At 29.2% G+C, this 17,094-nt stretch overlaps 1 protein-coding gene across 1 annotated transcript; it reads left to right on the plus strand.

The window, feature by feature from the left end:
* Positions 1 to 1,553: 1,553 nt before the first annotated feature.
* Positions 1,554 to 17,094, plus strand: LOC113385645 (autophagy-related protein 2 homolog A-like; the record flags this gene model as incomplete). The annotated part of the gene is given in 29 exon segments (XM_026623494.1): positions 1,554 to 1,836; positions 2,353 to 2,521; positions 2,591 to 2,737; positions 2,808 to 2,910; positions 2,982 to 3,536; positions 3,619 to 3,767; positions 3,951 to 4,109; positions 4,303 to 4,400; positions 6,894 to 7,084; positions 7,219 to 7,509; positions 7,686 to 7,880; positions 9,536 to 9,716; positions 10,742 to 10,842; positions 10,952 to 11,139; positions 11,213 to 11,336; positions 11,427 to 11,578; positions 11,826 to 11,992; positions 12,192 to 12,342; positions 12,480 to 12,664; positions 12,756 to 12,860; positions 13,822 to 13,904; positions 14,037 to 14,274; positions 14,468 to 14,642; positions 14,774 to 14,965; positions 15,320 to 16,181; positions 16,408 to 16,439; positions 16,442 to 16,681; positions 16,778 to 16,932; positions 17,035 to 17,094. Coding segments are annotated over 29 exon segments (5,616 nt in total), but the record flags the coding sequence as incomplete, so codon positions are not given.

Below are 17,094 nucleotides of genomic sequence, written 5' to 3' on the forward strand. Positions count from 1 at the left end.
TTTTTGCTTACATTCTAGTGTGTACAAATTGACTAACGTCTAATTGTACAGTGGACTAAACGAATGAATTGTGTTTACAAATTTTGCGAAAGTGTAAAAAGACCGGCAAACATATGTTTTTTGTAAAATAGTAAAAATACACGTTTCATTCAGATATGGTGGCGTTTTTGAAAATGGTCTAGGGTTATTTTATAGTCATTGCAAAGCAAATTGTTGTCAGTTCTTAAATTTATGGCTGTATCCTTGTGTAAAGATATTAAGCATCCTTTGCTAAATCGTCTTTTAGATAAATTATTTTCGAAATGTAGGATCGTGGGATTGGAAAAATCAATGTTATGTTTGAGCTGATTAATGTGATCTGTTAATTGTGTTTTATACTGATTTTTATTTTTAGAGTTGTTTTTGTGTTGAGATGTTCTTTGGTGCAGGTTCTGACTAGCTTCACCTATGTAGACGCAATTACAATCTAGACAATTAAGTTTATAAACTAGATTACTTAAGATTCTTGTGTTAAATTTTGATTTTAATTTTGTAAAATTAATTAGTTTAAATGTTCCAATTATTAATAGCTTGGTTTATCATAGTGTAATAGTGTAGTGTATTTTTGTATAATTAATTTCTGTAAGTACTTATATATAAGTTCTATAACTTTATATTATTTTCCTCCTACATCATATAAAATCTTTTAGTTTTCCACTGGATGACAGTCTCGATGAAGACCGAAACGTATCAAAATATATATCAACACCAAACTCACATATTTCAATATATATATATATATATATATATATATATGTGTGTGTGTGTGTGTTTGTCAACAAGGTGAACGTTGAAAAACACTAACATATAAAATTAAATGCTATGAACAATAATAAATTCAGCTACTTCCCAATTTACTAAGAGTTTACTTTTCAGTGCACGTTGAGTGGAGGCCAATAATCATAGTCGTATTTACCCTATTTACCCATACTTTTTGCGGAAAAAAGTAGTAGTAAAATAAACTTATACAAAAAGTCGTCCATCAGAAATTGATCCTAATAATTTCATTTATATTAATTAAAGTACTTTTTCTTGGAAGATTGTATGACCAAAATTGAAACTTCTTAGATTTGATAATAGCAGTATTATAAACAATGACTTACATGAACTGTGAAAATATAATGATGAATATATAAAAAATATACAAACTGTATATTTTTCTAATACGTACTTACAACCAAACTGACAACTGCCCATATGTTTCATTCATTTTCTCTTTGTGTGCATATTTTGATTTTGGTAGTTGTCAAAGGTCAGGTGCGTTCAGTTTCAGTTTGTGCGTCACGTCGCTTACTGTCAAATTCGTACCAGAAATACATAAATAAATTCTTAGTGGTAAACGCATAGCGAAAATGTGTTGCATACAATTATATCAATGAGTGACTGATAAAATTAAATTGTTTATTATTCGATGTGATACGTTCTCTAAAATCTTTTAAATAGTATGTGCTTATCAGTTTCAAATGTTATGTTTATATTAAACAAAAACACTTGCAAACCTTTTAGTTGCTGGATAACGTGATTTGCATAATATTGATTCTAAATACATTGTAAATGTAACATCATTAATTTATAATTCTATTATTGTTCGTATAGTTTTAATGTTTTTTACTACGCAACAAAGAAACAATGTCTTGGTACGTGCCATTTGCAGAGAATATAAAGAAAAGGGCATGCAGATATCTTTTGCAAAGATATTTGGGTCAATATTTAGAAGAAAAATTAACCTTGGATCAACTAACAGTTGATTTATTCAAAGGGACTGGAAGTGTTTCTGATGTTACTTTAGATTGCCAGGTATAATACTGAAGTTACTCTAGATTGAAAGTATATGTATTTAATTGAATTTTCTTTAAAATATTAGCAATTACAGCTGTTCTTAAATATAGCTGTAATAATCAATAAAAGAGTGATGCTAGGATGCTCCCTAAACATAAAATTAATATCTGCTTTAATTATTCACTTGTAACTAAGTATTTCAAGGGTATGCATCTTGAAGAATTAGGCGCATGTTTGCTTCTTCAAACATTTATTTCATAAAATTAGAATATATTAATATGCAATCTACACATTAAAAATGAGGTATTTATTTTTTTATTTATCTGGTTGCTATCTTTAAATGAAAACGCATTTCAGCTCTAAATTTATATTGTAGATTCTAAATAATAGAAATCATATCTGGCTTATATTGTATAGAATCTCTCCAACTACAAAGCTATTCATATATTATAGATATATGTTTATATATATACATATACGTATATATATATATATATATATATATATATATATATATTTAAATTATTTATACAGGCTATTAACGAATTGTGTACTAGTCAAGGACTGCCAATAGAAATACTTGAGGGTCATGTTGCATCAGTTTCAGTCAGTATTCCCTGGAGTGCTCCATTATCTGACGACAGTTTTGTTGATGTTTCTGGTTTAGTAGTCACCATTCGCCCTAAAGCTCGAATTGATCATGGTATGAAATGTCATTAATTCAAGCCTAAGCTGTTATAAAATATCACTAAACAGTCATGTTACATATTAGGAACATCTGTACTTGAATCAATGTGGTCTTCTATGTCAAGCTCTATGCAACTCGCAAGAGATTGCTTGGAAAAGGAAGGAATTTCTGTATCAGCAATGGGACAACCCTTGGAGGGGCTAGAACACTTTGCACAAACCATTGACTCTAGTAAACTTTAATTTTGTGCTATGTTTATTTAACGTTACAATATTTAATATTAATTTAAGATTTTTTTTAGTATTGACAAGAATAAAAGTACGTTTAACTAACTCCATTATAAAGCTAGAACATTGTCCAAATAATGGGAATAATTGCCTCACTTTACAAATTAATATAAAAAAGTTAGTAAACTTTGATATATTAAAAAAAAATTATCATGGGATTGTGTATTCAAAAATTATTGTAATTTTAGTTTAGAATATTTTGATGAAGCTGGTACAGATGTTTCAAATGATGATAATGAAGAGAACAAAAAATATGTATACTCATCTTTCACAAATCGACACATTGCCATTGAAGGAGTTTCTTTTTTCTCAAATGAAGACATTTTGAAATATGATGAAGAGGAACATTTATTACAGAAGCAAAGCTTTACTTCACAAAGTGATAGTATCATTAATGACAATACAAACCTACAATCCACAAATGATATATATTTCAGTTGTGAAATGAATTCAATTTTAAAAGAAAGCACGACAAAAGAATGCGGAGAAGAAGACAAGATAGATCGTGAAGAGTTATCTTCTAATAATGAGTTAGATACATCTCCTGAACCCATATTGTTTGGTCAACTTCTTGGTAGACAAGAAATCCAAATTAAAATGAAGCAATCGGAGTTTATTGTCGGACCAAAAGTACAACTTGATGTTTCTTTGGGCTCTTTAACGTGTTTTTTAACTCCGAGGCAACTACATGCATTAATTGAAATATTATCTGCCTTGAGCAATCCAGAATCTGATAATATAAGGTGTGCATTTTTATATTAGTTAATTTCAAAATTTAATGAATTTTATATTGATTTTATATCATTATCAAGGATATTATTTTAGTGGCAAATCTGGCCGAGGGCTGATTACAAAACCAATGACTTCAGCACATTTTAAATTGATTGAAGAGGACTTACAAGCAAGACTTAAAACACCACAGAGTGTTTTATCTGGTATCTCTAATGTTCATAGGTGGTCTGCAGCTCAAATAGGTAATTGATTTTTAAAACTTTGTTAAAACCTGGATACTTTTACTAAACTGGGCGTTTTTTATATTAGACTGTTTACCCAGTAACAATTGTGAATAATAATATATGTAGATATATAAGTTATTAACATTTAACTTTCTTAAATATAAATATGTAAGATATTTTTGGCAAACATGTTAATTTTAGATGATGAAGGAGATAATGATCCAGAATTTCAACCATTTCGAGGATTTGGTATGTCAGACTCTATTATGTCAAATAACAGTACACTGTCAATGACGAGCTCTATTGGTTCTAGCATAAGCCAAACTAGTTCTCGGTTGAGTAATCAAAATAAACCAAAAGGTATTTTTTGAATTGTTAATTATATTAAAATAGGTCTGGTAAGATATTGTGATATCTTTCATTCAAGGCATGACTACCATATTATTCTTATTATATTAATATTTAAATTAAATAACCATATAAAATTCTTAAATATTTTACATAATTCAAACTTAATAGAAAATGGTTTAATTGATTAGCATTTTATATGAAGGGAGCTTAGATGGAGTATATGTGGGCAATGAAAATGGAAATGAAATTTCACATTATAACTTTCGACTAGCTTCACTTGCAGTAATAATTTTACATGAGGTAATTTGCATATAAAATATGATATACAGTAGTACCCCAACTTACGAGTGACCTAAGATACGGGTGTTTTAAGATACGAGCCGTCAAATAGTCTAAGAGCCAGTGAACTATTTGACTAACCTGTTTTCACAAAGCCAGAAATTTTTTTAATGATATTTTATTATCGGCCCATTAAGAAAGTACCATTCTGGCAGTCATTCCGCGGTTGCGTCATCATCCCTTCAATTTGTGAAAATGTAAAAAAAAATTTTTTCATAACTTGCTCGCACAAGGCTCAAATTTTGAGGGTGTCTTCTTTTAACTGTTTAGAAAGCATATGTAAAAAGCCAGCCCATTCTGACGGTTGCAAGGGTCTGCCAGACGAGTACATAATAGTCACGACGCGCAAGGGTGTGGGCGCATTGCCATACATAATTGACTAATATCCTTGTATTTGAATAATTTATACGCCATTTTGAAGGTCATTTTGAAAATATCCGTTATACCAAACTTGAACTTTGTATCTCACCTTATAGCCGAGATATCATTGAAAATATGCCAAAGTGGCCCCTTTTTCAAACTCAATTTTTAGCGTAACCATAAAAGATATCGAAAAAAAAATTACGTGATTCTACTTATATTGGCTTAAACCACATAATGTATGGTAATATATGCTAAATAATCCTTTATTATTAGCTAAAAAGGATAAAATAATTTTTCAATTAATGTTTTCGGATAGTGCGTTTTGTTTAATTGCTTTATTATTAGCGTTATTTAAAAGCTTATTGTTTTCTCTTTTAGTACTGCAAATATGGTTTAAATCAAATTTGTGGAACACATTGAAAAATTGAAGAAACCAGAACCAGTACACCCGCGCGTAACGCTAATAGTAGCCCGCATAGAATTCGTTCGGTCGGATGTGCGATGCATTCCACGCGGGTGTACTGGTTCTGGTTTCTTCAATTTTTCAATGTGTTCCACAAATTTGATTTAAACCATATTTGCAATACTAAAAGAGAAAACAATAAGCTTTTAAATAACGCTAATAATAAAGTAATTAAACAAAACGCACTATCCGAAAATATTAATTGAAAAATTATTTTATCCTTTTTAGCTAATAATAAAGGATTATTTAGCATATATTACCATACATTATGTGGTTTAAGCCAATATCAGTAGAATCACGTAATTTTTTTTTTCGATATATTTTATGGTTACGCCAAAAATTGAGTTTGAAAAAGGGGCCACTTTGGCATATTTTCAATGATATCTCGGCTATAAGGTGAGATACAAAGTTCAAGTTTGGTACAACGGATATTTTCAAAATGACCTTCAAAATGGCGTATAAATTATTCAAATACAAGGATATTAGTCAATTATGTATGGCAATGCGCCCACACCCTTGCGCGTCGTGACTATTATGTACTCGTCTGGCAGACCCTTGCAACCGTCAGAATGGGCTGGCTTTTTACATATGCTTTCTAAACAGTTAAAAGAAGACACCCTCAAAATTTGAGCCTTGTGCGAGCAAGTTATGAAAAAATTTTTTTTTTACATTTTCACAAATTGAAGGGATGATGACGCAACCGCGGAATGACTGCCAGAATGGTACTTTCTTAATGGGCCGATAATAAAATATCATTAAAAAAATTTCTGGCTTTGTGAAAACAGGTTAGTCAAATAGTTCACTGGCTCTTCTACTAAAAGGAGAGTTTGGCGACGAATATGTAAACTTTTGTCAGTTTTAATAATGATTTTCCTGTCATAGAAATATTTTGGCTGTTCTATAATAGAAATATATATTAATAGTTTAATAGTTCAGAAACTATATATTAATAGTGATTATACAGTAATATATGATGACTATTTGCTTTGTGTACATGTACAAAATATTTACTTTTATAACCATGGGTTCAAGAAAAGGGCCATGTCTCTTATATTGAAGCGCGAAAATATTGAAAAAAATGAGAATGGCGATAATGTACAGGCGTAACACATTATTAGAGCTGGAAAGCATTGTCTATAAAAACCATCCCGAAAAAAGTTGCAACTGTTTTAGAATGGGAGTTTTTTTAACAAAACATGTCTAACTCATTTTCGCAATATCATGAATGAACTAGAAAAAACAATATTTAAATTAATAACTATAATTATAATTAGTTATTATAACTATAGTAAATTTATTTTAAGTATTCAGAAAACTTAACAAACAGCACAGTGCTTGAATGGTATTTCAATTTATTTATACAGGAAAAATTGCTTCGAGATACGAAACGATTCAATATACAAGCAGAATAAATTAAACAAGTATTTCGGGGTACTACTGTATATATATATATATATATATATATATATATATATATATATATATATATATATTATATATATATATATATATATACACACACACACACATATATATATATATATATATATATATATATATATGCAAATATATTTTTATAATATATTTTTCCTAAATATATTTTCATATATTTCCTTATTTTGTTAAAGGATGTATTAACAACATCAACAGGACTCCGAAATATTGAAGAAACTAGATTATGCAGAAATAGCATAGAGCAATTACGAACATTGTCTCAAGACTTTTTTCAGACTATGGGTTTATATTCAGCTTTTGGTTCTAAAGATTTTTCAAAAGCTATAGAGTTATTCAATAATGCTTGCGGACTCAATCATATAAGGTAACATTCTGTCAGCAAAGTATATATCATGTTAATGAAGGAGTCTTATTATTAGAAATACTGAGAAGTTTATTTTGATTACACTATTTTCATTATTATTTTTTATAAATGATTTATTCAATGCTTCTTTGCAGATTACTTGCTGCGCCTGTGATTGTAGAAGGTCACGAGAGAAAAAGTGGTAGTGGGTCTTTTCTAGAAATTGATGCTACCGCTGCAAAATTAGTTTTGCATGAATTAAGACCTAAACAAAAAAATACTGATTTTTTAATTCCACTTATAGAGTTTTCACAACTGAATAAATCAGGTCACATGGTTCTTATCACAAAACCACAGCTCAAAATGAAATTCAAGATGCTCCAAAAATCAACTTCATCAAGTATAAGTAATAGAGGTCACAGAAAATTTCCTCGGTCTGAGTTGAGGTGAATAAATATATTTCACATTCTATACAGAGCACTTTGGAACTTAATAGTATTAATTTTACCTATAATGTTTGTTAAAGCTTGAGTTTTTGCTTAAAATTTTTTTGCTGAATGTTTTGTAAAAATTTAAAATACTGTTTTTTGTTATTACTTTTAATATTTAATTTTCTGGGCAGTATATACTTGGAACCATGTTCTTGTGAGGTGGATATAACCATTATAGACAGGATATCAGCATTGTTCATAACTCCTATTTGGACAACTTCAAAAATATTTTCGATGAGGAAGCAAAGCTCTGTTGACATTAATATAAACCCGGACAGTGTATGTGAATTCAAGCTGATTTGTGATGAAATTCAAGTAAAACTTAGGCAAGTATTTAGAATAACTAATATAATAGAATACAATAGGATTTTAACAGAGAGGAACTGTTAATACACATTTGCTATACCTTTCAATAATCTCTTTTTTTATTTGTTTATATATATATATATATATATATATATATATATGTGTGTGTGTGTGTGTGTGTGTGTGTGTGTGTGTATGTGTGTGTGTGTATGTGTGTGTGTGTATCTTAGAACTCGACGTCGAGTCGAAATAGGGCGATAGTATTGATCATTACTATTAGGGAATGCAATACCGGTATACCGAATTACCGGTAAACCGCCCGATTTTTTGGCGGTATTTTTACCGGTTTTTATTCCAAAAATACCGGTATTTTCGGTAATTTTACATAAGCGCTATTTGATACATAATACCCTAATGTTTAAATTTCTCGGAACAAATTTATCTTTAAATTCAATAATTGCATTAACAGCTATATCTTCACGTGCTTCTATAAGATAAACAAATGTCAAATATTATCTCAACTCGTCATTAATCTGAATATTTATTGCTTTCCAAAGGGCTTCATATCGTGTTGCAATAAATAGAATAGGACTGATAGATAATTCAGTTTGTTTCATCTTTTGTAAAAATGTAACGGTTTTTTAAGTGATATTTGCGCCAAAATATTTTATATCATACTGCGTAATCTTTATTCGTTTCTAACTTTATACATAATAATTATGATAATTACTAAATAATTTTGCTCCTTATTACAATTATAAAATATTAATTTTCGACAACGTTTCGAAGTTTAAAAATACTATAGAAGCATCACATTGTTTTAAATAACAATACTCAACAATTATAGTAACTTATTATTTATCTCGACAAAGTATCCGATCTTAAATTAGTGTAGAAAAATTATTTTTTGAAAAATATTGGAGATTATGCTAATTTAACACATCGGATACAGACATTACAGTTTATTATAATAATGTAATATGATCTTTATGAGTTTTTGGTCTTTCTCACTCATACATTTGTTTTTGGTGAAAAGTACTCAATATACTCGATAGTGATAATGAATTAAGTAAATTGCATATACTTTTGTTAAATTATTATTTAAAAAAATAAATTTATTGTTTTATTTTATTGTTTAGTTTTATTTGTACTAGTAACTTTCAATTTTGTTTACGTTTGTCGAAGATAATAAAAATACCGATAATTTACCGGTATTCCGGTTTTAAAATGAAAAATTACTGAAATACAGGTATTGAAATTTTCTATCGGTATTGCATTCCCTAATTACTATCACGAAAAAATTACAAAAAATTCTTTTTTCATGTTGTTTGAAATGTATCAGCTCTTGAGTGCAACCTAGAGCTTTGGCAAAACCTTGACCATTTTTCAGTTATTGTGGTTAATTTTTATTGATTTTATTCATATAAAGTTTGGATCTGTAATCGTAAATAACATTTTCAGGACAAAAACTAAAAATATTGACGTAATTGCTCCAAGTTTTCAAAACTTAAAACTGCTCTATTTTTATATGCTCTCTTTTTAAAAAAATGTACTAAAGTTGTTGTGGCAAGTTCCATGAAAACTTTCATTTTTTCATACAGTTGCGATCAATGAGTTCTGGTATATAAAGAGAGAGAGAGAGAGGGAGAGCTTATGTATAAATATTTATTTATAGATTTCCAGTTGTTGATCTCAGGCCTAAACATGATCCATTGAGACCACCGTGGTGGGATCGCAATATTCACTCGGACTATGCAATTATAACACTTAAACAAAATAGTGGAAAAATTAACTCTATTGCAAATAATGGTCTCAGATATGAACTACAATGTCAAGAGGTTTTTATAGATTATGTTGTAAGTTTCAGGTTATATGTTATTTAATATATCACCTTTTAATAGTGATCGTAAATATAAAAAATCGTTTAAAAAAAAACACTGCAATCTCGACTTACGAGTGACCTGACATATGAATGTTCCTTTGCTTCGACATAGAAGCAAAATTAGAGACAGAAGCTCTGACAAAATGAAAATATGAAAAATTTTGTCAGTTTCAACAACAACATTAATATTTTGCCAGTTTTATGATAGCAAATTATTTTTCATTTTTATTATAATACTTCTATAATATAATAGCGTAGTAACGATTTACGCACGCAAATATATCGAGGATTATTTTAACGTTCGAAATTATTACTATACATCAATAGTGATTGTTTAGTTAAAAATGTTGTTTTCGCATTTTTGCTTTTTGTATGTTTACAAAATATTTATTTTTATAACCTTGGGTCTAAAGAAAAGAGCCATGTCTTTTCTATTAAAATGTAAAATTATGATAAATGGTATAACTCCAGCTAAGGACCTTATAATGATTAATGATTTATAAGCAGCTTTCTGACCTTAAAACGTATGTGTATGAAAATCACTACTAAAAGTTTATACAGTTCCAGCATTGAGAGTTGTTCAATTAAACATGTTTAACTCATTTTTGCAATATCATGAATGGGCAGGAAAAAAAATAATAAAAAGAAATTTAGTTTTATTTATCTAACAATTTAACAAAAACCACAGCACTGGAACAAATTAATGAAATTTCTATGTATTTGTTTGGGAAAAATTGCTTCAAGATACGAGCAATTCGACATACGATAGTGATTACAAAACATATTAAACTTGTATGTCGGGTTTAGTAAACGCAGTTTGCTAAAGTTATTTATTAAATTGTTAATTTGGGCTAACATGGAATTATAAATAAAATGGTTGGTTTATTAATAAATCTGCCACTGGTTCTCGAATTGATTATTTATAATGTTTTTTGCGATAGTTTATTATTAATCATTGTTTATACTTAAGAAGTAAATTATCATATTTTTATTTAATAGGAGGCTGAATGCAATAAAAGGATTCCTATTGCTCATGCTGGTTCAAAGGGCAAGCTTACAACTTCAAAAGTAAATATAGAGAATGATACAGATTGGCCAAGGTTTGTTGTGTGGTAATCTTCTTTATATTATTTATCTAGAGTAATTATGCAATTGTAAACACAAATGAAAAATACTTCCTGCCGTTCTATGCCATGGATGTTTTTCCAGATTTGTATTAGAAGTGCATCCTTCCAAACAAAAGTTCTCTTTGGAATCTTCAAGTGATAGTGATCTTCCTACTATAGATCCCATGCTAGCCTCTATAGGTGGTGCTCTTAAAAATAATATGGAAATTAAGGAACCTTCACCATTCAGTGCTAAAAGAATGATACACAGGAGCGACACTTCACATATAGGTAATATTAATTATTTAAATCGATAATAAAAATTTATTCAATTTAAAATATATCATAAAATTTTGGCACTTAGGTGAATCTGATGAACTTGTAATCCCCGGAACAAGATCGGAAATGAAACAATTTAGCGAAGCTGCAAAATCAAATTCTTTAATGCAAATTGAGCTGTCACTACAATATGTATCAATTCAATTAGGGTAATTTAAAATTAAGTTATTAAGATTTAATTACTACTTATTTTAATCATTAATGGTATGAACTCATGCTTGCCATTTCTTTATTTTTAGCTCAAAACACATATATGAAAAAATTTACAATCATATAAATACAGATCTCTTGTTATGGGAACCATGTGCATCTTTTATTTCATCTGCTTGTACTGGCAGCATTATGCAAGATATACCAATATTTTCTTTGTGCAAGAGTGGTATACATTATGGTAACATATTATTAAATTATTTTTACTAAAAAGTGAAAATTTTATTTGAATCTATTTTATATGATCTTACATTTTGCAACATTATCATATGAACATACTACAGTAATAATAATTATTATTCACAAGTCACACTATAACATTGTTATTTAATTTGCAGAAATATTATGATCACTCAATTATTTAATACTAATTATTCATGTCTCTAAAATGAAAGGATTTTATGTATTATTTACATATTTCATCTCAGATTCAGAAAGCAGTACGCATGAGTCTGACTCGGATTCAAACAGTGGCCTCCAATCAGTATTTTATTCTGTGTGTGATCGTAAAACTTTGAATTCATGTAATGAACATAATATAAGTTTCAATTTGGATATAAAGCAAGGATTACTCACCATGTGTGCACCTGTCAGAGTAAGTTTTTATTACACTTGGATTGATCAAACTTTCTTTTTGAATTTTTAAAACTCTGTGAATATAAATATCAGAACTCAATGGATCTAAATATATAATATTCAAAATAGTTAAAGAATAAATTCTTTAATCATAATTATTATAATCAATATTTTTATAATTTACTTATTAAATAGTTTTCAATATTTTATAATTTTAGGATACTGCCAATCATGTCATTCCTGGACAACAAGGTGAATTTGTTATTCGCACTGGTGAGCTATCAATGTTTTCTGTATCTGGTTTCAATGGTAATGCAGAACTTGGCTTTGTTTGCGTTCAAGCTAAAGATACGGAAATATATCATAGTGGTAATTATAAATATATTTTTTTCATATACATACATACATACATATATATATATATATATATATATGTACTTGTATATATATATATATATATATATATATACAAGTTCAAATTTAAAAATTAATTCCTATTTAACTAGGGTTACATTCAATACCAGAAACTTCACAAGCTTTACGATTAGTTGATTGTTCCCTACCTAGCTATATCCAAAAAACAATTCTACCTGATTCTGAGCACCACTATCGAGATCTTGATGATATTGATTCTAGAGATATGGTTACTGTAGCCTTAAAGATTCAAGCAAATCATGAATCTAAATTGAAGGTATACATGTAGTTCATCTGTATTAGAAATAGTTAAGTTGATTACTTAGTGATATTTATTCATTTTCTTTTTTTTTTTTCTTTTTCATTAGCATATATGCACTGCTATAGGAGTTCAGGAAGCAATGCTAATGCATAGATCAGCACCACCTGCTCACACCTGGCTCACACAATTAATTGATTTATTTGATGTTCAGGTAATTTTTTTTTCCAAAAATATTCTTTTTACTCTGTAACTTTAAATCTATGTGATTGAACTACTTGACGCCCAGAAAATTTTAAATAATTAAATAATTAATTTTTCCAAAAGTATCTCAAACAATATTCCATTACACTATATGTGTAGCACAAAAAATTTTGTGTTATTTGCTGCATTATAAAAATGTACTTCTCTGTTTCTTATTTCTTTAAAGTGATTATTGAGTTAAAGAACATACTAAAATATTACGGCCCTACGGCAATCCGTTCAATTTTAAAATTCATGAGAGTTTGAAAAAATTAGCAGCACTTTTTTGACATGAGTCAAAATTATACATTTTATCATCTTTTTCCCCAACACGGTTGAACAAATTTCAAAAGTTTACAAACCAATCAATGATACTGGATAAGCATTTACAATGCTTAGTTTTTTTTATATGATCGGCTGAGCCGTTTCTTTAAAATTAGCAGAAAGGTGCATAATATTTTTTGTTTACGATTCAGCTTAAAATTCTGATCCTGTTGAAATGAAATTATTGGATTATTTAAAGCTATTCGATAGATATCATTTAGAAAAGGTGCTGTTTCAGTCTTTGTAATTGAATGTTTAAAAAAAATCGACGATTTTAATTAATCTTTGTATGGTGAAGAGTTTATAGTCTTAATGTAATACTAAAAGTGGTTCAATTATAATCTGTAATTAAAATTTGCATTAACCGCCCGCGATTTTAGAAAATACTACCTAATTGAATAATCTGCAATAGTTTCTCACATTATGTAACCCTACAGCAACTCGGCCTACTTATAACTGAATCTATTGATTTCTTATTGAGTCGATTATTTTCACATTTCGGGAATTTTATGCAACTTATATCTTGAGGCAAAATGCCACTTGAAACTAGTTAAAAATTTCTATCAATAGACCACATATTTAACACAGTTTATTTTTTGTTTCTGAAGGATCTTCCAGTTCAGGGGTACGAGCCTTCTAATGTTATTACTGAAATACATTTACATGTTTGGGATTCAGCAGTAGAATACAGGTATAATCATAACTTTTCTGCAATGAAAAATTGTGGAATATACAATCTTGACACACTTATATTTATACAGCATTAATAATTTTTTATTCACATTTAATTCTTATGAATGCAGTAATTTTGAAATCTTTGTAGACCGTTATATATGCCTTTACGTGCCCGATTAACACTTGGAATGTTTTCAATGAGCAGTAACATTATAGCTCAAAGTACTGGAGTTAATTTGAGGTTTATGGCTGAGGATTGCACATTACAACTTGCTGATTTAAATCATTTATCGACAAACCATATTAAACTTAATCTTAAAGATTTATTTTATGTTACTGTTGTAGAACTTGGGTTATTTGAATTGTCTCTGAGGCTCAATGAGAAGGTAACAACATAAGATATGTATTAATTCTTAACAGGTTAATGAATAAAATATTTTGTGTAATACATCTTTGTTTCTAGATGTGATTGTTTTCTTTTGCACTCAACAATTTATTATTTAAAAAATTTCACTTTAGGGATAATGTAAATTAGTTAAACAATCTGTTCAGATTATTCAAACATATTTTTAATTCTAGGGTACTAAAAATTGCCCTAGAGTAGATCTTCGTGCTTCAAATAATGCTCTGCTAATTAAAACTTGTGCAGACAGTGGCAGAGCATTAGCTCATCTTATTGCTTATATAGCTGAAGAAGGTGATCTTCAGTCCACCAATCAAGATCCAACTTCGTTGCCAGCTTGTGTACAACCAAGTAAGTAATAACAAATTACTTTTTCATATAAAAGGATGTAGTTAGATCTGTTTTATATATTTAAAATTGAAAATTCAATGAACATATAAATCAAATCAGATAATAACTGTCTTCATCAATTAATATTATAGGTGATGAAATTTTGTTGGAAGATGGTCAAAGTTTGCCTACTGCTCAGTCCAAAAAATTAGAAGAAAAAGTTAATGAGCTGATGGCTGAAGCTATGTTAGAAAGCTTGAGAGTTTCAACAACAGAAAATGAATCGGATATTGTACCAAAAGGTGTAGAGGTGTTTTTTTTTCCAGATGAAGCGAAAGAGCCAAGTGAGTGCTAATTAATTTAAATTTATTATAGTTAACAAAATAAACGTAGTGTAATACAAAAACAATTAAAAAAATAATGTTTTTTTGTTTAAATCATGTTTTTCACTTTTAATAAGTTCATGGGCTATTTATCAAATAATAGATATTTTAAAATTTTGTGGTTTTTGTTTACTTTTTATTTTAATTTTACTCTACTCTGACTAATGTAACGAAATAAACTATGCATTAAATTAAATTTTACCTCATGTATAAAGCTATATATCATTTCAAAATCGTTCATCTGACTTTTTGGTTTTTAATTTTAAAAACTTTTGTCTTTTAAATATTGGTTATATAAATATATTTATATTTTAGAATTGTCTAATGTCGAACAATGTGAAACCAATACATCTACTTCCAAAAATAATATGGCTAAAATTGATAAGAAGAAGAAACTATCGACGGGTGATGATTTCTGCATCGTTGGCGACGAATCCGGTGTGGGGGTTTATCCGAAAAATGGCCATCCGAAAGTGCGATGGCTTACTAATGAACCATTTCATATAGTAGATAACCATTTTACTATACCCACATCAAAGACTGATTTTTTAAAAGCTCCACGTGATTTTCCAATGGCTCTCTTTCGGTATACCTTATGTGAGGTTACATTTACTTGGTTTATGTATGGTGGAAATGATTTTGAACAAAGTTCAGCAGTAGGGTCTAGTAAACGAAAGGTGGTTACTATAGACGAAAATATTAGTAATAATTCTGTGAGATACCAAGTATCTGGTTCTAAGAATATAAACATAATTCGTGATGATGTCTATGGAAAATCTAAAGTGCTTAAGAAAAGCAATGGCAGCAATCGTAAAGAAAACGTATTGGTAGAAGTTCATGTAAATAAAGTAAGATTTACACATGAAACTTACCCAGATCAAACCAATTATGCATCTCGGCAGGTTCTTTTAATTGGCGATTTAGAAGTTAGAGATCGTCTTGAAGTTTCTCAAATTAATAAATTGCTGTATCAGCAATCGAGTGAACAGCGACCAAGACAATCTCATGCAAATATGATAACAATTAAAGCAACACATATGCGCCCAGATCCGCACCAGGCAGCACAGGAATGCAGTTTGCGCATTTCTTTACTACCTTTAAGACTTAATATTGATCAAGATACCTTGCTATTTTTAATTCAGTTCTTTAGTGAATTGAGTGGGTCTCCAATAAACAAGTAAATCTAAAGTAGATCCTTCAAGTACACCAACGTCTCGTCATTCAACACCCACACATCAAATACCTATTATGACCATTGAAGATTCAACAATTATTTCTGATCCTGAAAAATTAGTTTCTGAAAATTTAATGCTCTTATTAGATGATCAAGTGGAAGATGAGCGAAAGGATATTGATTTAAAAAATAAATACTTTAAGTGGTGAAAACGTGCCAATATATTCAGAAGTATAATTTTTAGTCCCGATGTGCCTATAAGGTAGATTACAATGGAAAGCGAGTGGAACTCTCACATGGACCGTTAGCAGGTTTATTAATGGGCTTAGGTCAACTGGAATGTTCAGAACTAACTTTAAAAAGAATTACTCACAAGCATGGCATTTTGGGCATTGATAAACTCATGAACTTCCTCATGCAACAGTGGCTGCAAGATATAAAAAAACGTCAATTGCCATCACTGTTAGGTGGAATTGGACCTATTCATTCGTTTGTTCAATTGTGTGAGTTCATAAATTTAAAATACTTTAAAGTTTAAATATATTTTAAAATTTTCATCTTTTTAATATGTTTTTGACTTGTTGTTTATTTATATGAAGTCCAAGGCATTCGCGATTTATTCTGGCTTCCAATTGAACAATATCAAAAAGATGGCCGCATTGTCAGAGGACTACAGAGAGGTGCTAATAGTTTCACTGCCTGCACAGCTTTAGCAGCTCTGCAAATTACGACAAGAATCATTCATTTGATCCAGGTAGGTTTTTACTTTTTTTTAAACTTCTGCGTTTTGTTTGTATCTTTCTCTTACTTATTTTATAACGTTATTATTCTTACAATTATAATATTCTATTTTTAGGCAACAGCCGAGACTGCTTTTGACATGGTATCACCTGGACCAAGTGTTAAACGCGGTTCT

The sequence above is a fragment of the Ctenocephalides felis genome, unplaced genomic scaffold (genome assembly GCF_003426905.1).
Source record: "Ctenocephalides felis isolate EL2017-DRISC unplaced genomic scaffold, ASM342690v1 CF-g0.4_SCAFFOLD_00845, whole genome shotgun sequence".
Lineage (NCBI taxonomy): Eukaryota > Metazoa > Arthropoda > Insecta > Siphonaptera > Pulicidae > Ctenocephalides > Ctenocephalides felis.